The sequence below is a fragment of the Columba livia genome, chromosome 8, assembly GCF_036013475.1.
Source record: "Columba livia isolate bColLiv1 breed racing homer chromosome 8, bColLiv1.pat.W.v2, whole genome shotgun sequence".
Lineage (NCBI taxonomy): Eukaryota > Metazoa > Chordata > Aves > Columbiformes > Columbidae > Columba > Columba livia.
Window position 1 is genome coordinate 4,182,665 of NC_088609.1, and position 27,668 is coordinate 4,210,332.

General features: G+C 46.8%; 1 protein-coding gene and 1 long non-coding RNA gene across 8 annotated transcripts in view; one reads left to right on the forward strand and one right to left on the reverse strand.

The window, feature by feature from the left end:
• The window catches only part of RNF220 (ring finger protein 220), a 225,050-nt gene that overhangs the window by 34,874 nt on the left and 162,508 nt on the right, over positions 1-27,668 (reverse strand). For 3 of the 7 annotated variants that reach the window (XM_065071562.1, XM_065071563.1, XM_065071564.1), the window contains 3 exons: positions 23,171-23,213; positions 15,110-15,153; positions 13,880-14,012 (listed from right to left, as the gene is read on the reverse strand). In XM_065071562.1, the coding sequence (XP_064927634.1) occupies positions 13,880-14,012; positions 15,110-15,153; positions 23,171-23,213 (220 nt within the window). Of the gene's footprint in view, positions 1-13,879; positions 14,013-15,031; positions 15,154-23,170; positions 23,214-23,366; positions 23,562-27,668 lie in introns of those variants that run through there. The other 4 variants (XM_065071560.1, XM_065071561.1, XM_065071566.1 and 1 more) reach the window with 3 other exon arrangements.
• LOC135580079 (uncharacterized) lies at positions 23,116-25,892 on the forward strand. The gene is made up of 2 exons (XR_010474215.1): positions 23,116-23,256; positions 25,433-25,892. It is a non-coding gene; the product is annotated as an uncharacterized LOC135580079 (long non-coding RNA).

Here is a 27,668-nt window from a genome sequence, read left to right on the forward strand (position 1 = left end):
AGGACTTCAGAGGCTGCTTTAAAGAAAAAAAAAAAAAAAAAGAGAAAAATAAAAACCACAACATATGTTTCCGATGTGAATGAAAAGGTCTGTAGATCCCACCGTACTGCCACTGCATGCAAGAGAACACAAAAGAACAGGACGCTAGGCTCGGCCCAGCATCACCTGTGGAGGCACCAGCATCCCAGCGCCCTTTCATCTGCAGCAGGGCTGGATTTTGAGGCCGGCTCCGGCAGGCCGAGGTTTGGTGCCACAATTTCGACCTGACCTTCCTTGTCTAACTTCCTGAGGTTGCTTCTGTGCACAAAGCCAGTGAAAACACCCACGCAGCTGTTCAAATATTTGACGTCTGAACTGCTTGACATTATTCATTCATCTCAGGCTCATTCAAACCAGATTTCTGGACAAGTGCTGTTATAAATGGATTAAGAGGACCACTAAATGCAAGGAAGGCCTGATAGGATCACACCTGCTTCTCACTAACTCAGCCCAAGTGTGAAGAGGGCTCACAACTTCCAGCTCCTGTCAGCAGCGTACGCTGCCATCCAGGAGCAAGGAAAATATGAAATGGAGCACAGAGGGCATTGAGCAGAATAAAATGACCTTTGTGACGATGTTGATTTGGACATGCTAGAGGAGAACGGGAGCTTCCAGAAGACCACCTCCACTACACTTGGGCGATGTGCAATGCAATAGCAGGCGCTGGGAATGGGGAAGGGTTCCTCCAGCACGGTTTGGCTTCTGAAGGTCGCGCAGTAATTCACGGCCGTCAGCAACGCTGCCTGGAGCGGAGCTCTTGCGCCAATGCCACCACCCAGAGGTCAATGCTCAGGACCAGAACTTTAGCCCAACGTGTTAATCAAGGGAAATCTGACGAGGGAGTGTTAAGTTGTGACTCTGACCTAGGAGTTCACAATCCTGAGACTGTTATTCACAGGAGCAGCTGTGAGTCCTACAAGGAGAGTCACCTAAGGCCTGAAGAACATAATACCACATGTGAATTTGAAAATGCTGCTTTCAGATAAAAAAACAAACCAAAATACAGACTCTTCTATGTCTTTCCTTTTCATTGTTGAAGAATTTTTTGCTCTCACTGTGCATTTGGTAGGAGGCAACTACTTGTCATGATACAATTAGCCTCCCGGCGCTAAAGCAGAACAATTCTCTGACAGTCTTAATCCCAGCTGCCTCCTTAAGGTCCAGACAAACAGGAGTGAGCAGGCAGGTCAGATGCTGGGGCCATTAAGCAGAGAAAAAACAAAGTTACAGCTCTGTCTCCAATCCCCATTGCTCTTGTAGCCAGGTGCTCTGACAAGCAATTCCAGCACTGGTATTGAGTGGCACCTCTATAAACCCTGTGACAGTTTGGGAGACAAACTTCCCCATCAATCAGAGTGTACCTATCAAGATCACTTACCTAGAGCGCCCGCCACCCTCCAGCACTCTGTACACAGCTTTCCTTGGGCTGGCCTCGGAGCAGCCTGCCTGAGCACCAATTCAAGCTAGTTTCTGAAAAATTTAGGTACTCTACAGAAGCAGCAATGTTTCTGAAACAGCAAGGCAGAGCTCTGAAAAGCAGGAAAGAATCATGCCTCCTGGCCACTGCCAGGCTGCAGGAATCAGCTGAGCTTGAAAAAGATGGGAAAACACCTCCCACGTTCTTCCGTGTGCCTACTGATAATGGCTGGAGACAAATCTGAAACATTTTTCACCCTCATTCTATAACTTGGGTTTCTCCTAAGCCGACCCCTATGCCTAAGCATCCTCTCTGACCTCTGCGCTGCTTCTTAAATCTCACTTGCTTTGTGCAATCCCCCGGTGACCGGTCATCTCAACACCTCTCAAGCGAACAGTGGTTCAAGCTAAGATCGAGAGTCATTAACATGATATATCAGCAGATTCACAGAACAGATAAAAGGGCCTCGCATCCAAGTCCCTCCTCTTCTCCATCACGCTCAGTGGCAGATGGTCAAAGTCACAACATATGCTGGTTCAGGTGCTGCAGCAGAGCTGGCTCCTGCTCACACGGCCACCAGTCTCAGGAACAGGCAGGTCAGACAAGCGAACCAGGGCAGACCCAACCAACCACAGCCAAATTTCATCAGCACAGGCAGGAAAACACAGACCCGCTGTGCCCCATCTCTCCTCCTCAACTACTATCTAGGCAGATAACTCAGTTTTAGGGGACAGCTGTTCTGTATACATTTAATTATCACTCCAAGTAAGACTGAAGAACAAAACTAAGATGTTAGTACTATTATATATGTTAATTACGTTTTATGTGTTATATATTGATATGTATTTATTATGCCAGTATTATTAGCATACTTATTATGAATGCAGCTACGAGATGCTGCTCATGCAGAGGATAAAACTCATCTGTATAACTAGTGTTTCTGCTGCTTGACCCCCAAGGAAGGTGGGGGTACATCAAATCTATATCAGAAATACTCTAGAAATCCAGAATTTTGTGCAAGTTCGGTAAGTGGGTCTAAATCTAAATCCAAATCTATCTCCATGGCACGCAGCAATACTGGGGCCTGTTTTGGCTGGGAAGAGGCATTCATTCTGCCTGCAGGTAATCTACACGCATTCAGGAAAGAAGAAAAGCCTCCTGTAAATCTCCAAAACTGTAGCCTTTGCTAATTACACTGCTTGCAGTAACCCCCTTCTGCACAGCCTCCCTTTCCAGCACATTCACTCTATTTTCTTAACGAAATGTCACTCGTTGGCTTCTTGGAGAGTAAAAACAACGAAGGCAATAAAAGTAGTTTATGCAGACACACGGCCAGGCCTCACACACACTTCCTGAGAATGGCTCTAAACTGGGTTTATTTCATCAGCTGCTGAAGTACCCAAACTAGTACTAAGGGGACGAGATGGCACAGATACCATTTGATTTTAAAAGGCAGTTGGAAAGAGAGAGAAAGCCATCAGAGATTCTTGAGAACAGGAGGAAGGCAGAGATGAAGCCATCCTGAACAGCGGTCTTTCTGCAGATCCATAACACTTCCCCAGCCATATTTTTGGATAGTGGGATTGTCTCCATTTCTTCCTAGCACAAACGGATATAGAATAGTTATTCTGGTGACTTTCCCAGCCTGTTGCTGGAAAAATGACGTTCAGAGGCCATGAAAAGCCGCTTGCAGGATGAGGGTTTCATTTCTCTGGAGCCAGATCCATTTCAAGAAAAACAGTGATTTACCTGGAAAACTGACACCCAACTGTGTCATTACAGCGCGCACCTGAAATAGCAGACGCATCCATCTGATGCTGCCTATTAGCTCCCATGGAGGCACAAATGGGCTGCCAGAGCGCTGACTGCTTACCAGCGTCTCGGACGCTCACTGCGATCTTTGCTAACAGATCAGAGGAACAGCTGCCTTTAAAGAAAGGGTCATATAATTTTACGACCATTAACATCATTTCACAGCAGCGTGCTGAACAAAGGGCGGGCGAGCTCCGCTCTACAGGATAAGAGCCAGCTGCCGCAAGGCTCAGGGAAGATGCTTCCCCACCCCTCGTGGCAACGAAGAGTATTCCAGAGACTTCTTTTACGCCTCCCTGTTACACACCAGCTGCAGATTGTGGCTGCAAAGGGAAAATAAACCACGCTTGGACCAAAGGTCTGATGTGGTGTGGCTGTTTGCACATCCCAGAACCTCAGGCCGGTGTGGTGCACTAAGGGGTAAACAGTCTCACATCTGTCTCAAAGGCTGCTCTTCAAAACCCAGAGCTGAAGTACAAAAGCAGCAGCAACAGCCACGGGCTTTGCAGCTACGGCTCGTTTTCCACAGTCAGGGAAAGGTGGATCTGAAAGCTTTTGTTCCCCTGGGGAGAGGGTGGAAACAAACAAAAAAAGGAAGAGGGAGAATTAAAGTAATCTTGAATCACTAAGCAGATTCACATCACCGGATCAATAAGCACCACTGACAGGGATCACAGGAATGTCGCAACTTTGCCAATAATAAAGCAGCACAGCAGAGCTTGGAGGATGACTTTTCTAAGGCAGCCGAGCATGAAGCAGCAAGGCTGGGGAACAGCTGAGAGTGACACCCCTGCGCACAGCCGGCCACCGCCAGCAACAGCGCTCGATGCAGTTTGCTTTAAATAATGATGAACCAGAGATTGTATTTGTGGGAGAAAGGCAGCCAAGGACTGGAAAAACCAAGGGCTACATTTCATGGGCCAAACCCATATGTTCTTCCCCCCCAAACTAATTCTTTTCTAGGCTGCAAAGAAGAAAGAAAAATCAGTGCTAATTTAATCAATTGATCAGCCTATTGATTGAAAAACTGGAGCTGCTAGTTAGCCATGTGCTGTAATGCCCTCAACTCTGAAACCACAAAACACATCATTGATTTCTTCACTTCCAGCTCCAAAACAAGAAATAAAGCTGGGCTTTCAGCAGGAAAGCAACTTCCTCGTCCGGGGAAAAGATGCAAGCAAAGAAGAAGAGAGCCCAGGCAACAGGGACAGCCGCATCTTGCGAGGTTCAAACTGAAATTAGTTACAGATGCAGTCACGGTGTCTTGTGTAAACTCTATCGATTGGGTGGCTGACAGTCCTGGGAGCCTCCATACGAGGACAATCAATCCGGCTGCAGTGTCACCTGCCACTTTGCTGAACAGTTGACAATGCAATTATCCAGTGTGGAGGCAGGGAGTTGGCGTGTGTCAAACGCAGTTAGCCACTTTCCGGGCACTACTCGATAACGCGTTTCACCGCCGAGTGTAAGAGACGACACGCAGAGACAGGAGCTGTTTAGAGCCATTGAGACCCGCGTTCCCTTTTCCTTTAGAAAAAACCTCACTGCCCCTGACTTAACAACTGTATTCTAAAATGCTATTAAAATCATGTCACTCAACTCTCAGGTGCTTAAGGCTGGAGTTTGACCTGAGTGTCCAAGTAGTATGTTGCAGTTCTAGCAAAACTGAAGATATTTGAGGAACTAAAATGACTGTCTTAAAGCGTGGGACTTTCAAACCCAAAGCAGACAGGGTACTAGAAGAATACATTGCGGAGAGCAGCTAAGCAAGTGCAGCAGACGGGAGTGGAAGATCTTACGCTGCATGTCTGAGATGTAGGAAAATTGAAGTTTAAAGGGATGCTGTCAACTTGAAACCCAGTCAATTTTAAAAAATTGAGCAGTTTCAGGTGCTCTACCTGCTCCCGTACTCCCCCTGCCAATTTTCACGCTGTTACAGCTGCTTTTTCTGTTTGCTTTTTAATTAATTTCTTTTCCTCCTTCCTCTGTTGCTGGGTGACAAGAGATCCCTTCTCCTCCTCCAAGTACAACACATGATACTGTCAAACGGAGAGAATTCCCCTTCTTCCCACAGAAAATCTTTTCCTGGTGAGAGTAGCTGTCGGCATTAAGTAAATCAAACAGCAAGGTTTAGTTGATTGTGCTCCTTTCAGCTAATGCGTTCTGGCAGTTTGAGCACAAAAATTAGCTTCTTACATTTTTGCATGTGTTCAAGTTAACAAAAATGTACTTACCAACAATCATGACTTTTCACAGCTATAAGCACCAATTTATTTTTTTCAGTTAAAGTGTTTTTGACTTTGCTGAGTCCCATTGATTGCTTTGTGTTCCAAAATGAAGAAAACTCTGTTTCTTGAAGCATTATATGACTTTAAACACAGATGATATTGAGCATCAGTTACATGGTGGGTCATGCTGGCTTTTGTATGTAAGGTAGGAATTCTGAATTGTTTTCTTTTTAAATCTCATACTATTCTCATCTGCTTTTCCTGCTCACTAAAGTCAAATTCTGATATTAATATACAGCACAATACCCAAGAGACATTTTTTAGCCACACAATCCCTCAAACTCTACAAGTGGACACAAACTCTGGAGAAATCGTCAGGTACAGCCCATCTGATTATTGTATACACCACTATGTAAACAGATCTGCTGGCATTTTTAGGTCAAGTATTACCTTACGGACAAGGACTTGCTCTCAAAGGAGAGAGGTGCGAGCATTAAGGAGTGGCTGGGCTGCTCCACCAGACCAGTACAAAGCATCATCCTTCAGCGACGGAGGAATTACCAGGATTACCACTGTTTTACACAAGAGCTGAGGTAAGGCATACGAGTGCTCTGGGATGCAGCAGCCCTCTAAAGGGGGAATAAGGCACAGAACAAGCACTTGCGAAACATGAGATGTATGCATCTCGCCCACTTGGAAGCTTACAGCAGGTATGAGTGACCAGCTGAAGGTAGCAAACCAAATACAGGAAGGCTAAAATACCACAATGGAGAGGCTGGGAAGGATGCTCAGAGGTATAGATGCACTCACCCTAGAGACTTGGCAACGAGGGACGCTGACACTGGATGTGGCAGAGAAAGGCACTGAACTGAGCTCTTGCTAAGCGGGAGGAAGATTAAGAATTTCATTATGGCACAGATTCCCTATACTCTTACCACATACTGGTGTTGCATCCAAGCTGAAGTTTGCTTTAGCCTGCCAGGGTAAGACAAATGAATGAATTCTGACTCTTCTACGCAGAAACGGGGAAGATGATTCTAGTTACTAGACCATTCTTCCAAAAGGCCTGAATATGCCAGCAACATCTTCTATTTCCCACACAGTCTCTTAGAAGAAATCACACTTTTACTGTTCAGGTCAAATTCTTTTGCTAAATTTGAGTAGGTCATTTTATACCCTCTTACTAGTCTGATCTTAAATGCAGCCCAGCCTGAACATACTGGTGTGGAAAAATGGAAAGTTTCCTTGCCTCTTGAAGCTTTCCTGTATGTCTCACTATATTTTATCTGAAAGAGGCCACAGCTGGCTTCTGGGTGAGATTCTAGAGCAAGACTTTTAAGCTCTGTCTCCAGCTTTCCTAACATCTTTGTAACATTAGAGAAGATGCTTCTCCATGCTTCAGTTTCCACATACATGTCAAACGCAGATTTTGCGGAGTTTTGTTGTAGACTTTGATTGTGAAATTGCACTGAGAAGCACAACTGAGTTTTCCTCCTCTGTTTGGAGCTTTAAGCCAGGCAGTTACCAGGCACGAGCAAAGTCACTGTGCACACAAACACCTGCTGCTGAGGCAGGAGAACTGAAAAGGATCTACGTAGATTTTGAAGACAGGACTTCTCATTTGACAGAATGTTTCTAATGTTTTATGTATTGAGAAGCAGAACAAATTGGAGGAGCACACAGCTATTGCCCCAATGCTTCAGTTGTGGCCCCTCAGTTCCAGCAGGACAGGGAACTGCTGGAGAGAGTCCAGCGCAGGGCAACAAAGATGCTGAAGGGAGTGGAGCATCTCCCGTGTGAGGAAAGGCTGAGGGAGCTGGGGCTCTGGAGCTGGACAAGAGGAGACTGAGGGGTGACTCATTCATGTTTACAGATATATAAAGGGTGAGTGTCAGGAGGATGGAGCCAGGCTCTTCTCAGTGACAACCAATGATAGGACAAGGGGTAATGGGTTCAAATTGGAACACAGGAGGTTCCACTTAAATTTGAGAAGAAACTTCTTCCCAGTGAGGGTGGCAGAGCCTGGCCCAGGCTGCCCAGGGGGGTTGTGGAGTCTCCTGTGCAGACATTCCAACCCGCCTGGACACCTTCCTGTGTAACCTCATCTGGGTGTTCCTGCTCCATGGGGGGATTGCACTGGATGAGCTTTCCAGGGCCCTTCCAATCCCTGACATTCTGTGATTCTGTGTGTGATTCTTTCTTGGGCAACTGACCCATGCTAGACAAAGGCTGGCCTACAAGATCTGCTGCTCCAACTGAAGCATATCTTGATTCTGCAGAGACAGAAAGCCGACAGTGGGACTGCAGCCAGCTGCTGGAAACTTTCAGTCATTTGAATATAGTCTCACTTTCCAGGCAGCTGCATTAATTGTACATGACATGAGATCCAATGCAAATGGGCACCCAAGGATAACTGTAGTTTGTTACAGCTCATAAGGCTTTACCAAGTCCCCCTATGCACATGCTAAGTTGTACTGTTCTTTTCCCTTGATAAGACACTAACGAATGGATACAGGCCCTTTGCTGGCCTGGGAGGAGGGCAGCATGGAGAAATAAAGAGAAACTTCGGAGTTCAGTGATCTCCTTCTTTGCAATCTATCAGACAGATCCTTGTCATGTCGATCTTTCTCAGAAAGTATCTTTTCCTGAAAATGCCCTGCCTACCATTTTAACATTTTCAAAGTCTTTCTCTCTTCTGTGTTATTTTTGATGCAACTGATCTGCAGAAGTAAAAGAAGCCCAGAAGAGCACTGGTGACCAGCTTGCTACTGTGCCTGGAGGAAGGCTTTTTGGTGGGGGAGCCGGAAGGGAGAAGAAGACGGGGCGGGTGGAAGAACTAAACTACAATTCTTCAATTCTTTCATATCTAAAGAGGACAGCAATCTCTGTTCTATCAGATCGCGCGGTTCATGCTTTAAATGGTACTTGCTGCTAGCTTGCTTTCCCTGTCTCCGTCTCTCTCTCTCTTTGAAGCAGACTGGACAGCTTCCTCAAGCTGGCGTTATCACTCCCTCTAACCACTCTTGGCAGGCAATCTAATTCCCCCTGAAAAGGTCACCGCCATTTTAACTGCCTTTCAATCACATTAAGCACGCTGCCGCTCGTGCTCAGAGCACTGCGCCTGCAGCTCTCCTGACCGAGGCGCGATCGATAAACTGACATCCCGTCCCCGCGCCCCATCTCCCCAACCGCCCCATCAGCTGCTCGCCCCCTTCCCCTCTCCTGGACAAGCCACCTTCCCAAAACAGACTGCGAGAGATGAAGTGACAAAAACCTCTCCTCAAACGTGAGGCAGCAGAAGGGAGCCGCCAACCTGGCATTTACTAATCTTTGTCCCATCTGCTAAGAAACAGAAGGGTGCGAGCGGCACCCCCCCGCCTTCCCTAGACCTACAGAGGCAGCGACTTCACAGGACAGTTTGCTTAGGCACCGGTCCAGACACCTTTGAAGCTGTGTTACAAAGAACAAGCCTCCCTCAAGCTTCCCTCAATGCAATCATTACCGTTATCTCTCCCCCTATGCTGCTTTTTTTTTTTCAGTTACGAGTTATGTGTTCCACCCATCGATCCCTGTGTAAGACACTGTTTTAAGTCCTCTTGCCTTTTGACTGTGCTAAGCCGTTTAAGAGATGACAGCGGCTTCTATCAGTGCGAAGCTGATGCGATTCTTTTCAGATAAAGCACTTTTTTTCACTCTCCCCCTCCCTTTCCCTTCTTTCAAGTAAGAGACACACACACAAAAAGAGTCACTGAATCTTTCAAAGAAAAAAAACCCTTTTGAACTTCCCTCAGGAATTCTTTAAAGGGATAACCTTACAGTGTAAACACCGAGGGTAACGCGCATCCATTCTGGAGAGGGAACAGAAGAATTGCTACAGATACGCTGAGTGGTGAAAAAAACAAAACCAAACCATCAGACAGGGAGCCACTTGATGCTTTCACTTGTGAAGCCTTGTTGGCTTCCTAAACACAGAAATTCATTAGACAAAGACGGCACGAAATAAGCCCCTGTAACAAAGAACTTCAGAAAGGGATGATCCAGAGATGTGGGGATAGAAGGTTACCGAATGTTCAGGTATTTTTAGAGAAATTAGAGTCTTGTGACACTGTTCTGAGATAGGGAAATATTTGATTATTACATCTGTACAGCTTTTCACTTGGAAGCACAAGCTTGATTTAAACAGTGCTTGGTATTTCATGTTGGTAACCTTCTGCACCCATCCCAAAGAAAAGCAAGAGCTCTCCTGCTAAAAACCCCTACTTCAAGCAGGACCTCTGCTGAAACAAAGTTATTCCAAATCCTATATATTAATAACTGCTGATAATCTTCATTTACACCCTGCATTCCTCCAATTTTGGAAAAGCAAATGACATGATAGCAAATGATGCTTTAAGAAGCCAGGAGGACACCTGGAAGTACCAAATAATTCCCAACTGAATGCCTTCACCAGACCCAATAGCTTCAGAGACAACATACTGATGCCAGCACTTCTCAGTGATGTCACACTCCTACTTGCTGCCATCTCCTGTTCTTTCCACCTGCTGCATCAAGTATGCCAAGCTGTGGTGGCCAAGGTGTGTTTTGGCTCTGCCGCACTAGACCCGAATAGGGGTTTGCAGCTGCAGCACCAACACAAAAGACAAAAACTTCCACCTAAGACAGATGAGAGGAGCAAGTCGTTCCCACAGCGCTGTGGAAGCAAGAAAGCTTCATCCTAGGGACGACACAGGTGAGTGTTTCAGCCTGTGACAGCTCCCAAGTATTAGACCACCTTCCAGAAAACCTGAGCTGGGCTGTTCATTTCTCTGACCTTTCTGTTTTCAAGAAGAAAAAGCCCAAGATCTCCCAGCCTCCTCCCACCTGAGAACCTGGCGGGATCCGTCATAGAATTAGCAAAGAATTTCCTCAGCTTGAGAGTGATATGAACTTGGTCCATTAACCCAAAATGATAAAAAGAAGCAGTCGGGACCTGTGTTAAGTTTGAGCCACTTCTGTAATGCTGCCCAATGGTCTGACGGACTCATGCAATACACGCTGGCCACAGCGTCCTGCTCCCCCTTCACCTGCCTGTGACATCTCCTCAAAGCAACACACCATTAAAACCAAAATTAATGAGACATACAGACATCTATTTTCCCCTCCGGTTTTATGTATCTCCCCATGTCATCTCTTTAGACACTGGTGACATCCCTGTAGCCTGGCAAAGGCTGTCTGGCATTATAAAAGGCCTTCGATTTCCACATCGCTGCTACTTCTCAGCAAAGGGAACAGAGCCAAACACAAAGCCTCGGGTGACGGGGGTTAATGAGGGCCTTGCCAACTCCAGACAAAGCAGCTTTAAGCATTAGAAAGCATCTCCACAACGTTATGCTGTGCTTCAGGGCTGTAAATTAAGAATTCTGTCCCTAAAACAAGGCAAGAGCCAACACTGGCAGAAAGAGGGAAAAGACAGTCACCATGAGGTTACCTGAGAGTGCACAGAGCAGGTCTGACCGATGGAGACCTCCGAGTGCCAGCAGCCACAGACAAGAACCACAAAAGGGAGCATGAAAAAGCCTAACTTGCTTAAAAAGAAATACAATCAGCCAACCATGGGATATCATTCCACCTTTGCTCTGGCTTCCCAAATTCCACAGAAACTTCTTGCACAGAGCAGGCAGATTTATCTGGTCATCTCAAAACACTAGGTATAAAGTTGGTGGCAAAAAGTTTATCTCTTTTATGGAAGGGGACACCTCTCCACAGGAGCATGGCAGCTGCTGAATCCAGCTGCCAGCAGATGTGTGCTCCAGGGAGAAACGCATGTGCCAGGTGGAGTCACTTCAGCAGTGGCTCTGTCACCAAAAGCTGCAGAGGATGCTCCTCACTAGAGATGCTACAGGGAGGTTCCTGTGCTTGTGAGCACAGACACCTTTCATGCAGCACCACACAGGGTGCAGCCTAATTCAAAAGCCTTCCCATCAGGGTAATTATGGCAAGTTTTAGAACTGCATCTGGTTGGGCTCTACTGTTCTCCTAGTCTTGTGTTCCTTTGCTGGATCTGTTCATGCAACTGAACACTCCTGAAGGTGTCAGGAAGGTCTCAAAAAGGAAAGAAGGACCCTGAAATTCCTGATGGAAGCATAGCTATTTCTAAATAAGAAACACAGAAGAAACTGTCCATGCCTGTGCAGCCTAATATCAGATGTCAAAGCCCTGACTGTTGCTAGAATCTGTCTAACCTCTGATGAAGGAAAGCAGTTCATTTACATAACACAAACTAACACATTTGAAAATTTCTTAAGAAAAAAAAATGCAACAAGGAGTACTTTGCATTTACACAACCTTATCAGATCAATTACATACATTTTGTCCCCCTGAAGCCTCATTCAAAATACAGTCTCCACAAGACTAAAGCAGCATGAGAGGCTCAGACCACACGTCAGTGAGTTAACTCAAAACCAACCAGGAATGTCAGCCAGGTGGAGACGGCACAATGTCCACACCAAAGGAAGGAGAAGGTTGTGCTGTCCGCAAACTCAGGTGTTTGGTGGGCCCCTCAGTTCAGGAAAGAGATTGAAGTGCTGGAGCGGGTCCAGAGAAGAGCAACAAGACTGGGGAATGGACTTGAACACAAGCCCTATGGGGAGAGGCTGAGGGAGCTGGGCTTGTTTAGTCTGGAGAAGAGGAGGCTTAGAGGTGAGCTCAGCACTCTCTAGAACTACCTGAAGGGAAGTTCTAGCCAGGTGGGGATTGGGCTCTTCCCCCAGGCAGTCAGCAATAGGACAAGGGGCCATGGGCTTCAACTCTGCCAGGGGAAATTGAGGCTGGAGATTAGAAAGCAATTCTTTACAGAGAGAGTGGTCAGGCATTGGAATGGCTGCCCAGGGAGGTGCTGGACTCACCGGCCCTGGAGGTTTTTAAACTGAGATTGGACATGGCACTTAGTGCCATGATCTAGTCAATGGACTGGAGTTGGACCAAGGGTTGGACTGGATGATCTCTGAGGTCTTTTCCAACCCAGTCGATTCTGTGATTCTGTGAAATTATGCATGCACAAAAAAAGGGGCAGAAATCAGCTGAGCAGCTTTTTCTCATCAGGACTAGCAGTGACAACGACAGAGGCACACAGACGTCCCAGGCTTCCCCACTATGGATTGTAGTAACTACACCACGTAAACAATAGCCTAAGGCCCTGCATGGTCTCATCAGACCTCTACCTGGAATCATGTACAGACTCAATTTGCACGTGGGTACAAAAAGAGTTAAGGTAGGCAAGACTGCAGACACAGGAGATAACAGTGTGAGCCTCACTAGGTGGTCTTTAAAACCCAAAGAAGTTGCTCCTTCACCTCTTTGCTCCTGATCACCTGCTCCGCTACAACCTAGCTGCAATTTAATTTCAGAGGAAGGTAAGAGCGGATCAGGAATGCCAGGCTGTCAGTGAGCACATGGCTGGCTTTTAAGTCCAACTCCCTTACATAGTAGCCTTTCCCCTTGAGATATTTTAAATTAAAATCCAAGCTGATATAGGAAGAGATCGCATCCCATCCTCTTTATTGAACAGAGGGAGCCAGCATTACTCCTCTGACTAGGCATGCGCTACGTGGATTGCTTGCGAGAGACTCTCCTTAGTGCCAGAGGTTCATGCCAACGAACAGTTTAGTAAATCCTCCTCTTCGAGGCCAAAGGGCTGAGTGTGAGAAAGGGGCCAGCTTTCTAGCTAAAATTACATTCACCAATAAGGCTCACGAGAGGTCAAATTTTGCCATAACTCACTCTCTCCTCAGTAACCGATTTCCCCGTCACTGAGAAAGGAGCAAAAGAAGGAGGAAAAATAAAATGTGTTTGTCTGGAAGCCCTAAGGGCTTGCAGTGCTGCAGGTGCAGAGCAGGTTCCTGGATTCTCATTTATCAACCTTAAAAGGGATGGAGTGATAAATGCACAACTGGCCCTTTAATATTTTATGCAGGTGCTAAAGCGACTTGCTGTCACCTTCAATACATCACCAGAGGCTGATACACCAGCTTTCGTCACTCCAGGCTGGTAATTTTTACAATTTCATTTCTATTTCCCTCTCTTCGCATATTTCCATGTATTTCTTACTATGTGTAACGTATAAGCAGCTATTTTCCCCAAATGAGCTCCCCATTCTGACTCACTCCCTCTTCAGCCACATTTCTCGAGCGAGAAATAACACTACACCTTTGTTCAAGATTTGCACAAATTCTGACTCTCATCATTCAAGAGACAGAATCTGAAATCACTTTACATTCTAGCAAAGGCTGAAAGTCCATCCCAGCCTTTGTGAAAGACAAATCTCTAGGTCCCTCCCTTTAAAGATAGACTATGATCAACTTCCACTGCAGAATGATTTACAAGGGTACCCAAATCACTGGCGCACCTCGAAATCCTCCCTCCAGGAGAGTAGTAGCCCGTATCCTCTTCTGCCCGCACCATTCGTACTCTTCAAAGCGGTTGCCATTCTCGTTCTCGATGTCCACAGAGTCATCCTCAGTCATGCATGAACCTTCTCTCTGCACAGGGTAAAGCAGGGGCAGAGTGTTGAGTTGCATGAAATAGCTCTTTGAGGCTAATAACTCGGGGGAGGATAGAGAGGAAAAGCTGGACCGTTCCCAGGACAGCTAAGTACAGAGAGGACAGCAGCATCTACCCCCACCCCTGTTCCCAGGGATCTAAATCGAGAAGTAAATGGGTGTTGGAAAAACTTGACAACCTTAAGATCAAAACAAGTTGCAAGGCTCATTATTATTATTATTATTATTACACATGGAAATCTAAGCTCTGCTTCCTGTAGCAATGCTGGTCTGCACTTCAACGTGCAATTCCCCTATCATGTAAACCACAGATGCCTTGTATCCCTGTCAGGAATGTTCTCCTAGAGCACACTTTTTTTTAGGGAGCACTGACCAAAAGACACCTCTCTTTACACCATGCACTTCTTGAGGCAACAAGATTTGTTATCATCACCTCTACTGTGGGTTTTTCCTGAGAAACAAGCACAGAAAGCCCTATGACACAACTCTCTCCCTCCCCTAGGGCTTGTTCCTCCTTCCTCTTCGCTGTCTTTGGGATGAACAGCAAGAGAATGGTTCTGCTCAAATGCGCTTCCTGGAGTAAGATGCTCATGCAACATTTACAAATGCCAGTCTGTTACAAAAGAACCCAACAAAAATAATTGTAACGTCAAAGGCGGAGATCAGAAAGAATTCTTCTTGCTGTGCTACACAGGAAGCATGAAGTCTTACACAAGGCTTCCTAATCTCCAACAGCTCTATGTTTACAGCCTGCAACTTAGACTTCAGTAACAGCAAAAGAGTGCATGAAGTAAAAAAGTTACTAATGGAACACAGGAGAAAAACCCAGAGGAATCCATCTTCCAAGACAAAGAGAAGTGACTACAGATCGTAGGGAGACAGTTAGCGTTGCCTACAAGCTCAGCAATGTTAGTTTTTGCCCCATGTTAGGTCAACTGCAGACAAAGCTGGGAAGAGGGAGAAGGGAATGGCAGCTGGTGATCCTGCTGCGCCTCTACCTTTGCAAGGCATTGTTCCACATGCCTACTCATCTCCTCCTCGGATCCTGACAGAGGTCGGCTGCAGAGGGGACATACCTGCCCTTCGTCTTGCTTCCTCCGTTTCATTTTTCCAATCCGAGCTGCATGGAGAAACCGGGGAAAGAAAAAAAAAGGAAGACATGTCAAGTTTGTAGACCCACTCTTTTCTCTATTTGCTCAGCTCCAAATAATAAACCCTTGACAAAAATGGTAAGATTTCGCACCGGAAAATCCTGTTACAAGTCCCTGTTCTTACCTCTGTGAGCAGTACAGAGACTGTAACTTTCCAGATTAAATGTGTAACCTGTGGCTAAGTACACCCTGATTTCAGAAAGGCAATTACTCACAATTTAATAACTAGGGGAAGGAATATCTGCTGCACATCCCCAGGCAAATTATTCAAATGGTTAAATACTTTCTTTTGGAAGCTTGAAACTGTTTTCAAAGTTGAGTGATAAAGCCACTGAATCCAGTTCTAGATTTTGCCTTCTAAGTCCAAGACCTATTCACTAGCACATCTATTTCTTCTACAGGAACTCTGACTGTAGAAGGACGATGTCGCGCCTAAAAAGCCTTGGACAAGGTACGTAACAGTCACTTCCAGGACCACAGTGTCTTCTGTACACACCGAATAATTCCTTCCCAGGACATCATGAACCAGTTAGAGCAGCATTCGAGTAGCAAGTAACATTTGTGGAGAGGAAAGATGTTTGCTGTGAAAAACGCAGCACCTATGCTAGAGAGCTTCAGGCTTGCTCCGTTATTTTTATTTCACTATTTTCACGTAAGGAAAACGGGGGGCACACAGCGTTCTTGAAGGCACACTCCAGGGAACAAACATGTTGGGAATCATCATGATTAGAAAAAGCAGCCAACGTAGCCTGTTGCTTAATCCAATCTCTGGTTAATTTGAGCCATCGTTTAATGTGATCAAAACATCTGGAACCAAATGATTTGCATTAAAAAGAATTTCTGTCCTTTATTATGATGGCTTTAGGCAGGTATTACTGAATAACTCAATCACTGGCTGCAGGATAGTTGCTGTTTAATTAATAAGGAAGGTCAAAATTCTGAATGAGAGACAAGGAAGAGCCCAAGGAAAGCCTATGTGATAATGAGAGATGACACCACCAAAAAGCCGCGTTAGCCAGAAATCGTTACTGACATTGTGAGCACTGCAGCACATTCCGAAAGCCTTCGTGCCTGAATCCTGTGGGATCAAGAGCTCCCCGCAGCCAAGGAGCCAGAGCAAGCTGCTGGAATGCCACAAAGAGAAGGACCAGGGTATGGGAAAGTTGCTGTCAATTGTTTTCTACAGTGCACAATTTAGTGCACACATATCACCAAGCGAATTATAAAGTTTCAGCTGAATACACCAACATAGACCTGAAAGACCCTTTCTTGTTGGCTTCTCCAGACTCAGGACTCTCTGGGTTAAGATATACGTTCCCATAATCCAGAATTAGGGGTATGTGTCATCCCCTACACTATATGATACTCCAGGATTAAGAAGGCTTCAAATTATTCTCTGGGCATTGCTTTTCCTCATTGAATGAGACAGATTTGTGGGAAAATTCCCCGCAAAATCAATCTTCACTCCTACATCATGAAAAGGATCCTGCAAATGTGACATTCCTAGAGCAAGAGACAGCAACCTGCGACTAAAATAAGAGTGTTTTCGATACCTGGCCCTTCGAACAACAGAGACTCTCGAGTAAACACACAGCACTTTCATCATTCGTCAGGATTTCATCTGGTGAAGCTCCACAATCTCTCGTGTTGGGTACACCACACTGACAGCTCCACAGCTCACCCGCCTCTCCGTACACTTCAGGTACTTCAGTATTGCTGGTGGTCTATTTTAATAGTTTCCTTTCTAATTTGTCTGCTTAAATCTGTTATTTTTACCCACACTTCAGGCTTCTACTCCAGAAGGTAAACCACTTGACTTACAGTCAACACAGAAGCAAACATCGTGAAGTGTTATTGCTAATGTCACTGCACCCAGATTAATTATGTTCCACTTTTAAATAAAACAGTGACCCCCCAAAATGTCCTCTGTGTTTCCTCTCCCCTTTCTGAATCCCAAACATCTCCTGCCTCTTCAACATCATCCAGCCCTGTTACCAGAAGCGGTCAGGAGTTAAGCCATGCTCTTTCTGGTTTGTACTTCAGTGCATGAGATTCTTCTGAAGTTCAGGTTTAGTGAACATCTATATCCCTCAGTATGGCTCCTTCGCATAAGTTCAGGATGCTCTTTCCGTGCCTCAGTAGCTCTGCAGAGCCAGCACAAAGTATGGGGGAAGGCTGGAATCAGACATGACTTGAGCATTCTCCAGCAAACGCTTACCTGACCAGAGAAACACACAGGAACAAAGCTTTCTCTATCCTGATTGCAGACACATCTTTCCCTCCCCTCATCTTGTTTTTAAACAGGGAAATGTAGAGAAGGAGCAGTTTAATTATTCTGGCAGGACTCCCTGTGGCAAATCAGTTCAGCTAAGTCAGCCTGCTTGGCAAGTTTATTAGTATTTTTAACTTTTTTACTGCTATACTCCAGTCCATGCACTGTAATATGGATAAAAATAAGACAACTCGTTTTAGGTCTTGCACTGATAAATTCTTGGGACTCTTTTGCCAGAACAAGCACCTGCTCTACTGTTGAAATGTTACTGCAGAGCTGGGACCAGAACTTTGCTCTGCTCCAGCTCCACACAAGGCTCAGCAGACAGGCCCCCTCTCGGCTCACTCAGCTCCGCAGAGACACAGCCCTTTAACTTCCAGTGCCACAAGTGAAAAAGCCACTGGAGGAAAGAGGTGTTGAAAACAAATCCCCCTGCCATTTTCATTCTGTGGTCATTAGCAGCGGCAGTGTTGTGCCCACGGAGGCCTAAGGTGCTCCTGGTGACAGCAGGAACAGAAAGGGAACGCTGCAGCCTGGAAAGCCCATCCCGAGCAGCGCTGTCCCCGCACGACAGGACACGCAGCCCGGCCATCACTTCCAATCAGCGCGGAAGGGACGGAGCGGCCCCAAAGGCAGGGGGTGATTGTGGAGCTGTCCCGAAGGGGAGCAGCTCAAAAGAACAGGCGAGTGAGACCACAGGATTGTTAATTAGTGTTGATAGATGCGATCATTTCTAATTAGCTCACTAATCCCTCTCTCCCCTTTGCTCCTGTCGCAGGAGCATGGAGAGGGAAAACGCAGCCATTCCCTCTTGTAATTCAGGAAAATAAAACTGCAGCCAGCAGAGGACTGGATGCAAGAACAGGATGGAGCTTGGGAAAGGAGGTTTTTGCACAAGACTGACCCATTCTTATATATGATTGAACAAAGACACTGTAGTTATTATTCCAGCCTTCAGCCAGGAGGTGAGGAGGTTACTAATTTTTATTAGCATTAATAATTATTATTAGGCCATCAGAGGGCTTCCGGCACCCTTGAGGCCTCACTTTTAACAGATGTACATTACCCTACATACTGTTCCTGCTACATATGCATGTTCTCCCTCGGGCAACACGAAACCATCGGGCACCCTGGGAGTTTCAGTGGCCACAGCACACAAACGAGAAAGCAGCACGTGGACATGAGCAAGAACTGGGACCCTCTGCAAGGGCCAGGGTCTCAGTTATGGTCTCTGACTTAACTTAGGAGCCGTGCTGGCTAAGAGAGCTGCTCTTTGCTTTCCCAATATCGGGTCTTTCGGGACTATGCAAGGTGAGAAGCTGCTTGCACTAGAGGAGAAGCCAAACTGCACTTGACAAAGCCTCTGCTGCTGAGGGTGCACTGGCCCCTGCCCCTCCACGGGCACAGAGAGAAGGCGCCAGCCCACCCCTGTCCACAGACACCGCTGCCTTACAGGCAGAAGAGATTGACGATTTTTCTCACAAAGGGCCCTTCCCATCAAGGCTAAGCCATATTAATGCCTAAAGATCATATTATTCTCTAGCCCAGCAAAACTTCCTGAGAGAAAAGCTAATGGGTTTTAGTTTTCACTGGTACTCCCCTCCCCAAGCAAAAATTCACCTTCAGGACAGGGCGCTAATCACCTCAGAAGTGCTCTTACATAGCATCTAGCACTGGACACTACACAAGCCTCTACCGCAGCATCAAAGGAGATGATTAAGTTACTAGCAATATCTCTTATGATTCCCTCCACCAGTTTGAGTGGTCCCCAGAGTCCCATGCAGACATCATTAGCAGCTCCTGCAATGGCAGGCCAATCAAATTAAGTGGAAGCATTTTTGTCTTCTTTCCAGTGAAATTCATCTAGCTTTATTCCTCCCCCACCCATCAGCTACAAAAGCACACAACATACTGGTGGTGGTTCAACAACAGACTGCACAGTGACCACCTCCACGGAGGTCTGCCCAGAGAGGAGGTTTATAGTCACCAGTGATACAGGAATCAGCTTCTCAGGCAGGCGCACAGGAGCTTTGTAAGGACCTGCTTTACAGCTGTACGGAGAATGCCAGTTTTTATTCAAATTTAGAGGTGTTTGCAAAGATATTCATGCACAAGAGTCAACACCTGCTCTCTGCCAATCTACCAGAGGAGTCTTGAGGAGTGGTTATGCTTTGTTAGACCTATCACAAAAAGCTTCTTATCCAAGAGCATCTGATCCAAGGGAACAAAGCATGGCAGAGCACAAACAGCCATCTCAAGAACAAGATAAAGCAAGAAAACAGATGGTCAAGAATGAATCTGTTTCAGAGCTTACGTACAATTTGCTGCTCATCTGCCTGAGTGAGAACATTAAGGGCCAAATTCACAGAAGGGTCTCAGTGGGGCTTTCACATTTGCGTGGCCAAACTTCCCCACTGATGATTTTCAACAACCTTCAATACGACACTGCTCTCCAAGGCTGGCACACACTTAACCTGCTGAATCCATGTTCTGATACACTAACCTGTAACTTTGTGCCTCTAATTTTGAATGACTACCTAACCTGCTCCGCGCTGCTAAACTCCATAAGCATCAATTTAGAGGGTGGCTTAAAGTTTCCAGTTTGGCAACACTGAAAATAAAGCAAATGGGAGAAATGCCTTATTTATCACATGGATTCAACGGGAATCGGCACCTCGTACTCCAGGGTTCACAAGGACACAACCCCCACAAAGTGGATTTAGCACAGGTGAGAGGTGTGGGATTAACTCGCTGAGGCTAACAGGGAAGTTCTGATACAAACACCCAACCGAGTCTAACAGGCAGAACATTAATCTCCTGCTCCAAAGCTTGCAAATGCATTCACCTTTCTTACAGCTCAATTTAAGTCAAAGGTTTGACTTAAGGAATTAAAATTCTGGACTGTCAGGTATCTGTGAACTGTGTAACTATCAGGACCTAATCGTGCTGCAGCCAGGCCAACAGCAGCTCTCAGAATACATCTCCCTCTCTATGTTCTCTTTCCTTGGCTCTTGTTGCACCTTCCCAAGTGACCGCGACAGGGTGGAACACATCAAGGAGATCTGACAGGACTCGGGCACAAAAAATCTGGGCAGCTGAGATCTGAGTCAGGGGCTGTGAGGGAAAAGCACAAACATCGTGGGCCTCTTTTTATGGGAGGAGTTTTCAGATGTGATTCTGGAACTCGGCTGGTAAGAAGCTTGACGGAGATACCAAGATAAACTGGTTACAATGATATGGAGAAGTACACTTAAAATATAATAAAAACAAATGAAATAGATTTTTCTTTGACAGATAGACTGCATTTTCTACATCTTAATTTTCTTCAGTGTGTGAATAAGAGCATGAAGCAAAAAGCCAGATGACTTTGGACAAGTCCTACGTATAATAATTTCTGTCAATTTAAACTAAAGGCAATAAGGAAACCATTCTCACAGAGCAAGGTATAAAGTTGTGTGATTGATTAGAAGCTCATTAAAACAAAAGATATAGACAAATAAGCATTTTTTCCCCAAAGCACGCAAGTGTTCTCCATCTGGAACAACACTGCTTAAATAACCGTTTAATAATAATGTGGCAAAGCTTACGAATACCACAAAGTTATTTTACTGCAAACAAATGTGGAGAAGGAAATAAGAAAGCAGGGTGAGTTCAGTGGTCAGGAATATAAAGTCACATGCATAGAAAGGAGTAATATATAACCTACCCAACCATCCGTCTGGACACTAATCTAACAGCGCAGGACTGAACCAGGCATCACTACAGGTTTGTTCTGGGAACAGCAGGAATCAGAGTCATAAAAAGCTAAGGTCAGAAGGAACCAGTTCTGATCTGGTTTGACCTTGTGATGCAAAGCCAAAGCATTTCAGCTGGTGTTTCTGCATCCAGCTCCCCAACGTCTGGACCTACTATTGTTAGGGTGTACAGCAGAATGGACAGGAAATATCAGCGTTATAAGGGCATTACATAAATGAACCAAAAATCCTCATTTTTGGAATATGGCTGTTAGTTCTGCTCACTGTACCCCAAAAGGTATATACAAAATGAGTCAAAGGTTCGGCAAAAACAACGCAAACACTGTACAAAAGTAGCAGCCTTCCTTTAGATGATGAGCCCAGGCTCACAAAAACATCCAAAAACAGGGGCCAGGAGGATTTCCTAGATCACAGCCTACACAGACCGTGCTGCAGCCCTCGTCGGGCTCAAGCCAAACGCATAAAGCACTAGTGAGCCAGTTCAGCAGAGCACGCTGCCATCCAGAACTTCCATTCATACCGAAGGAGCCCAAGAGCCCCACAAGACTGGCTCAAACCTCTTAAAAATTATTTATTTAAAATTTAAAATTTATTTAAAATTTATTTAAAACTGCACATTGTTGGCCTGAAAAAAGAGAGAAGGTGGGAGCTTAGCCCCAGCTATTAAAACATGATAAAGAAACAGTTTGACACCACTGACTCCAGAGACCTCTGTCACATACACACACACAAGAAGTCACTGCAGAGCAACACCTCAGAGCATTTCAGCCCCCTGAAGCCTGCGTGTCAGGAAAAGGGCTCATCTGCCAGCGCTGGCGGCTCCCTGCACTCATACCGGAGCACAGACGTGAGCGCAAACACACCTGCCAGCAGTTACCTGGAACTGACGCGAAGCAACTCATCTCTTTGTTGTGCGACTTAACAGACTTCCAAGAGGTCACCACAGGTTTATGGGCCTCGGGGTTGATATTGAAAAATCTCCAAGCTAGCTCTGAATTCAGTTATGTACAACTTCAAGTTACTGGGTCAGAAACTTAGTAATGCTTCCATTTGCTTAAGGCTATGCTAAACATGTAGCACTTCAATTAAACTATTTTGATATCAGTACACTCTAAAGACTTTGCTATTTTGTTATAGTATCTTTATCTTCTTCTAAATAAATTGCATCAGCACGATGTCGCTGGTGTTATCTTCAACTATCGTAGCAGGAAACTCAAAATTAACAAGTCTGATAGCCTGAACAACTAAATTTTCACTAAATGGCACATACTAGACGAGCTTTAGCAATACAAAACCAGATAACAGAATACTGTTAGTACTTAAATAGCAAGTTCTGACTTTTCTGAAGTTTGGGAAAAGAGTTTCAACTTCTTCAGCTTGAGCTAAAAAAAAAAAAAGCAACTTTCAGCTTTTTTTTTTTCTGATTTACAAACAGAGATGGGACTTTCTCTCTCTGAAATAAAGCGGCCTCTGATCTATTTGCTTTTTAAATACCAAGCCGCATTTCACTAGAAATACTTGCTTATGTGTTGTTAGAAATACAAGAATAAAATCAACACGCCAGCATCTGCGGGGCTGAGAGGAAAACAAACCGAACCCAAACAACACGTGACGTCAGACGTGCGAACGCTCGGACTGCTGGTTTAAAAGTTTACTGCAAGATTGTGCCACATGAGACTTTGGAAGCGCAGCGGCCCAGGGTTGAAAACACGGGATTGGGGGCCTACTTACAAACCGGGTGGGGGGAGCCCAGGGGCCACAACCGCCCCCCCCGGCAGCGGGAGGGGAGCGCGGGGGGTTCACCCCGCGCTAAAGACGAGGCCCCGGGGGGGCTGGTCGCGGGTCCCGGCCTGTGGACGTGGGGGGGGGCGGTTCACAGAACTCGGCCCAACTCCGGGAAGTTTCCCGGGCGCAGGAAGCGAGGCCCGGCGGGGCGGGGCTGCCCGCGGCCGCACTCACCGTTCAGCCGTGTCTGCCGGTTCGCTCGCACCCGCAGGAAGGTCTGCAGAGGGGAGACAAGAGCGGAGAAGTGTCAGGGCCGGCAGGTGAGCGGTGTAAACAACTCGCCCCCTTCCCCAGTAAACAAGGCCCCGCACGGCCCGCCCCGCGCATCACCGGGACAACGCACCGGCCCCCCCCCCCGCCCAGCACCCACCTCTTCCCGGCCCCCGCCGCCGGGCCCCCTCCTGCCGCTCTGCATAGCCGCGGGGGGCAGCGGGGCGGCGGGTCCCGGGGCGGACCCCCCCGCGCGGCCCGGGATGCGGGCGGATACGGCGCGGCCCGGCAGGCGCCGCCGATCAGCCCCCAGCGGCCGCCGCCATGTTGGCCCCGGTCATGTGACCCGCCGCCGAGCGGGTGAAAGTTCGCCAGGAAACCGGCGGGGAAAGGCGCGCGAGGAGGAAGTTCCCATGGCAACCGACAGGCGGCAGCAGGGCCCAGCGAGTCCCGGCCAATCAGAGCCCAGGAGCGGCTGGAGCACTGAGCCATCTGGCCAATCAGAGAGTAGGGGGAACAGAAGCGCCAATGAGAAACCAGAAACCCGAAGGCCCAGGACCAATCAGAGCCCAGGGGAAACTGGACACCAGGGGCAGGTGGCCAATCATTACCCAGAAGCTACCAAAATCCAAGTTATGCTGCCCAATAGGGATTTGGCATTCTTTAGGCCCGACAGCACTAGCCAATCAGGGCCCTGGGCCCAACTGTAATGCAGAGGTGCCGGCCAATCACAAATCGGGGCACCCGCTCCCCAACTTTCCTTGCCCAATTAGCATTATTCAATATATTCATAAATGATTTGGACGAGGGAATAGAGTGACTGTCACAAGTTTGCTGGTGACACCGAGCTGGGAGGAGTGGCTGACACTGGAAGCTGTGCTGCCATCAGAGACCTGGACAGGCTGGAGAGCTGGACGGGGAAAATGTAATGAAATATAACAAGGGCAAGTGTAGAGTCTTGTATCTGGGCAGGAACAACCCAGGTTCCAGTATAAGTTGGGGAATGACCTGTTGGAGAGCAGTGTAGGGGAAAGGGACCTGGGGGTCCTGGGGACAGCAGGGTGACCATGAGCCAGCACTGGGCCCTTGTGGCCAGGAAGGCCAATGGTACCTGGGGTGGGTTAGAAGGGGGTGGTCAGTAGGTCAGAGAGGTTCTCCTGCCCCTCTGCTCTGCCCTGGGGAGACCACACCTGGAATATTGTGTCCAGTTGTGGCCCCTCAGTTCCAGCAGGACAGGGAACTGCTGGAGAGAGTCCAGCGCAGCCACCAAGATGCTGAAGGGAGTGGAGCATCTCCCGTGTGAGGAAAGGCTGAGGGAGCTGGGGCTCTGGAGCTGGAGAGGAGGAGACTGAGCGGTGATCTCATTAATGTTTACAAATATATGAAGGATGAGTGTCAGGAGGATGTAGCCAGGCTCTTCTCGGTGACAACCAATGATAGGACAAGGGGTAATGGGCTCAAACTGAAACACAAGATGTTCCACTTAAATTTGAGAAGAAACTTCTTCTCAGTGAGGGTGGCAGAGCCTGGCCCAGGCTGCCCAGGGGGGTTGTGGAGTCTCCTTCTGTGCAGACATTCCAACCCGCCTGGACACCTTCCTGTGTAACCTCATCTGGGTGTTCCTGCTCCATGGGGGGATTGCACTGGATGAGCTTTCCAGGTCCCTTCCAACCCCTGACATTCTGGGATTCTGGGGGCCTCTAGGGCCCTAGGGCACTTGGCAAATTAGGACCCCAAAGGCACGTGTCCAATAGGGGCCCAGAGGCCCCAGCCCCACTGTGGAGCCCCCCAAGCTGCCTCCAGCCCCCTGACCAGCCCGTTCCCCCTCTTCTCCTTCCTGCGCTCCAAAAAACCCGGGCGCTCAGGCTGAAACGCAGCTGTATTTTCATACATGTGCTGACTTACAAAATCAAAGCTGCTGATTGTTGGTTTTACCCTTCTAATTAATTAAGCTGCCCTCCAGGAGGCCTGTTCAGCACCGAGCTCAGGGCAGGGAGCTGAGCCTTCCCTGGACGAGGATTTTAGACTCTCACTTACACTGACTCCACACGTTATTTGGTCGCAAATATTCCGTCGGCTCAGTTGAGCCACACAAGGTAGTCTCCCTCTAAGCCTGAGATGTTATCTTTGCAGTACAGTGAATGACTTATAATTTGCTGTTGATTTTTCCTCAGGGCATTCAGGGTTGTATCTAAATCTAACTAAAAGGGTTTTATTTTTACTCAGAGCGCAGGAAAAGCAGCAGCTGACAGAACACACTGTATCTAAGAGGAGCACCCACCACTGACCAGATCACAAGTTCCTGCACTACACCAGCTGCCACTGACATGAGATAAATGCTGTCTGACCACCTGCAAAACGAGGGGATATTTTTCAAGTCTTAGATCCTTCTGCATGGCAAGAGGGACACAGAAGATTGAGTAATAACATTGTTTAGAAGCAGAGTGCTTAGTTTATATTTAACTAATAATTAATAGGTGTATTGTAAGAAATTAAACAATTATAGCTAACATCATGAATTATTTCTTAGTATAGATGTATGTCAAAATTTTCAAAAATTGTAATGCATATGTAATAATTATGTGAATATAAGCAACGCAAGAGCATCCAGTCTTTGGAGCACTTATGGAGGATGATTTCCAGTGTTCCCCAGTGCTGATAAAATAAAGAATGGTGCTTAACACCACCGCCTCAGTCTGATCAGTGGCTATGTAGGAAGCTCCGTCAACCGGGCTTGGCAGAGGGGAGGCAAAGGGATCCCCCTCCCCACGTCCTGGAGTTACCCCGTTGCCTCTGCTGAGGGTCCCTCTCAGCGCAGGGAGCAATGCAAACAGCCCCAGCGCTCTGCAAGGCTGCAGCCCTCTGATTCATAAATCTCCTTCTTCCCTAAAGATCCCCATGGTAAATAAGCATGAGGACTAAGAAAACCAAGCCACAGAATTCTGCCAATAACTCACGTTCTAGCATGTTACCAACACAGTGTATACTCACGATTAGATCACAAATAACACAAGGGACATCAATAATTCCAGCACACCTCTGCATATGGAAAGCTAAATTTTGCAGCCCTTAAAGTCACCTCCATGAGAGTTTCTGCTCTGCTTCCTGAGCATTTCGCTTGGTGAGCCAGGAAGACTGAATTTTCCCTCATATTGTGGCTTTATTAAGGATACACTGAGGCTTTACACAACGCTGGCACCCACTCTGAGGTCTCTTTACGCTGCTAGAGCAGCATAACACAGCCAGCACAAGCGTAAATGAAAATCAGGCCCCAAAGGTCTTTTCTCCCTGCAGTGCAGACTTACAACTCCCATTACACATTTGCATTAAGGGCTGCAACCCTCCATAAAATCCACTCACAAACTTAAAACACATTAGAGACTAGCTAGACTCAGCACATAGAGGGGGCTTCTGCTGAGAATATTTGTCCTCAAGTATGACATAATAAAAATTTATAAGAAGAAGGACTGCAAGGGACCTCCAATTTCACAGAGACTGAAGTCTGGAGGAGTGAGAAGGGAGGGGTGTTCTCCAACAAAGGGGGCCATGGCAAAAGTCTTCTGCATTCCCTTTCAGAAAGAACATGATTTATTTATTAGCCTTAATAAACAGGCAGGAAAGACAGCGAGATTACCTGAATCGGGCATTTCTGTATCTTCTGCAGGGTTTTGCTTCACTTACTTTGCACCAAGTCTCATCGTTCATAAAAGAGTAAAGTGACTGTGACGTGACACCAAGTTATAACTGAAGGCTACATGGGAATATGTAGCAAACAACGGAGGATCTGGCCCGTATTTGATAATATAACGAATAAATAGGGCAAAACAGAGAATAATGGGCAACAAACACACAAATTTGCTACAAATTGGACCACTAACACATGATTTATTTGAGGCTGCTTGGTCAGATCCCAGTGCTGGTCACCGGCCTCTCCCTCTGTGCATCCAACCACAGACCTGGCACACACAAGTGGCCAATGCAGACCTGACCCTGGGCACCGGCTATCGCTGCAGAGCACTGCAGGACACAGGGTGATGGGCACATGCCACGCTGGTACAGCCAGAGGGTGTTTTATAAAACAGGCTGGCGTGGCTGTGGATGGTCCAAAGCCATTTCTGTTTTGGGTGCGAGTCACAAGTCAGTTTGCTGGGCAGCAGCACACCAGTGAAATTGAGAATTTTGGCCTGCTGCAGGCTGACATAATTCACTGTTTTTTAAAAAAAACCTCTTTGAAAGTTTGCCGGTGGCATGGGGTAAGTAATGACAAACATAACTATGGCAACGACTGAGAATATGAATACAACGCAACAGAAACCTCTACAAAGATTTAAAGCAGCTTTGCACTGCTGTTGTTTAAAGCAGGAGCTGGGAGGACTCTGCAGACAAAAAGCTGGCTTTGTAGCTGTCTGAGGGACCAAGTGCTTGTGTCCCCGTGCTGTGGAAAGAGGAGCTGGGGCTGTGG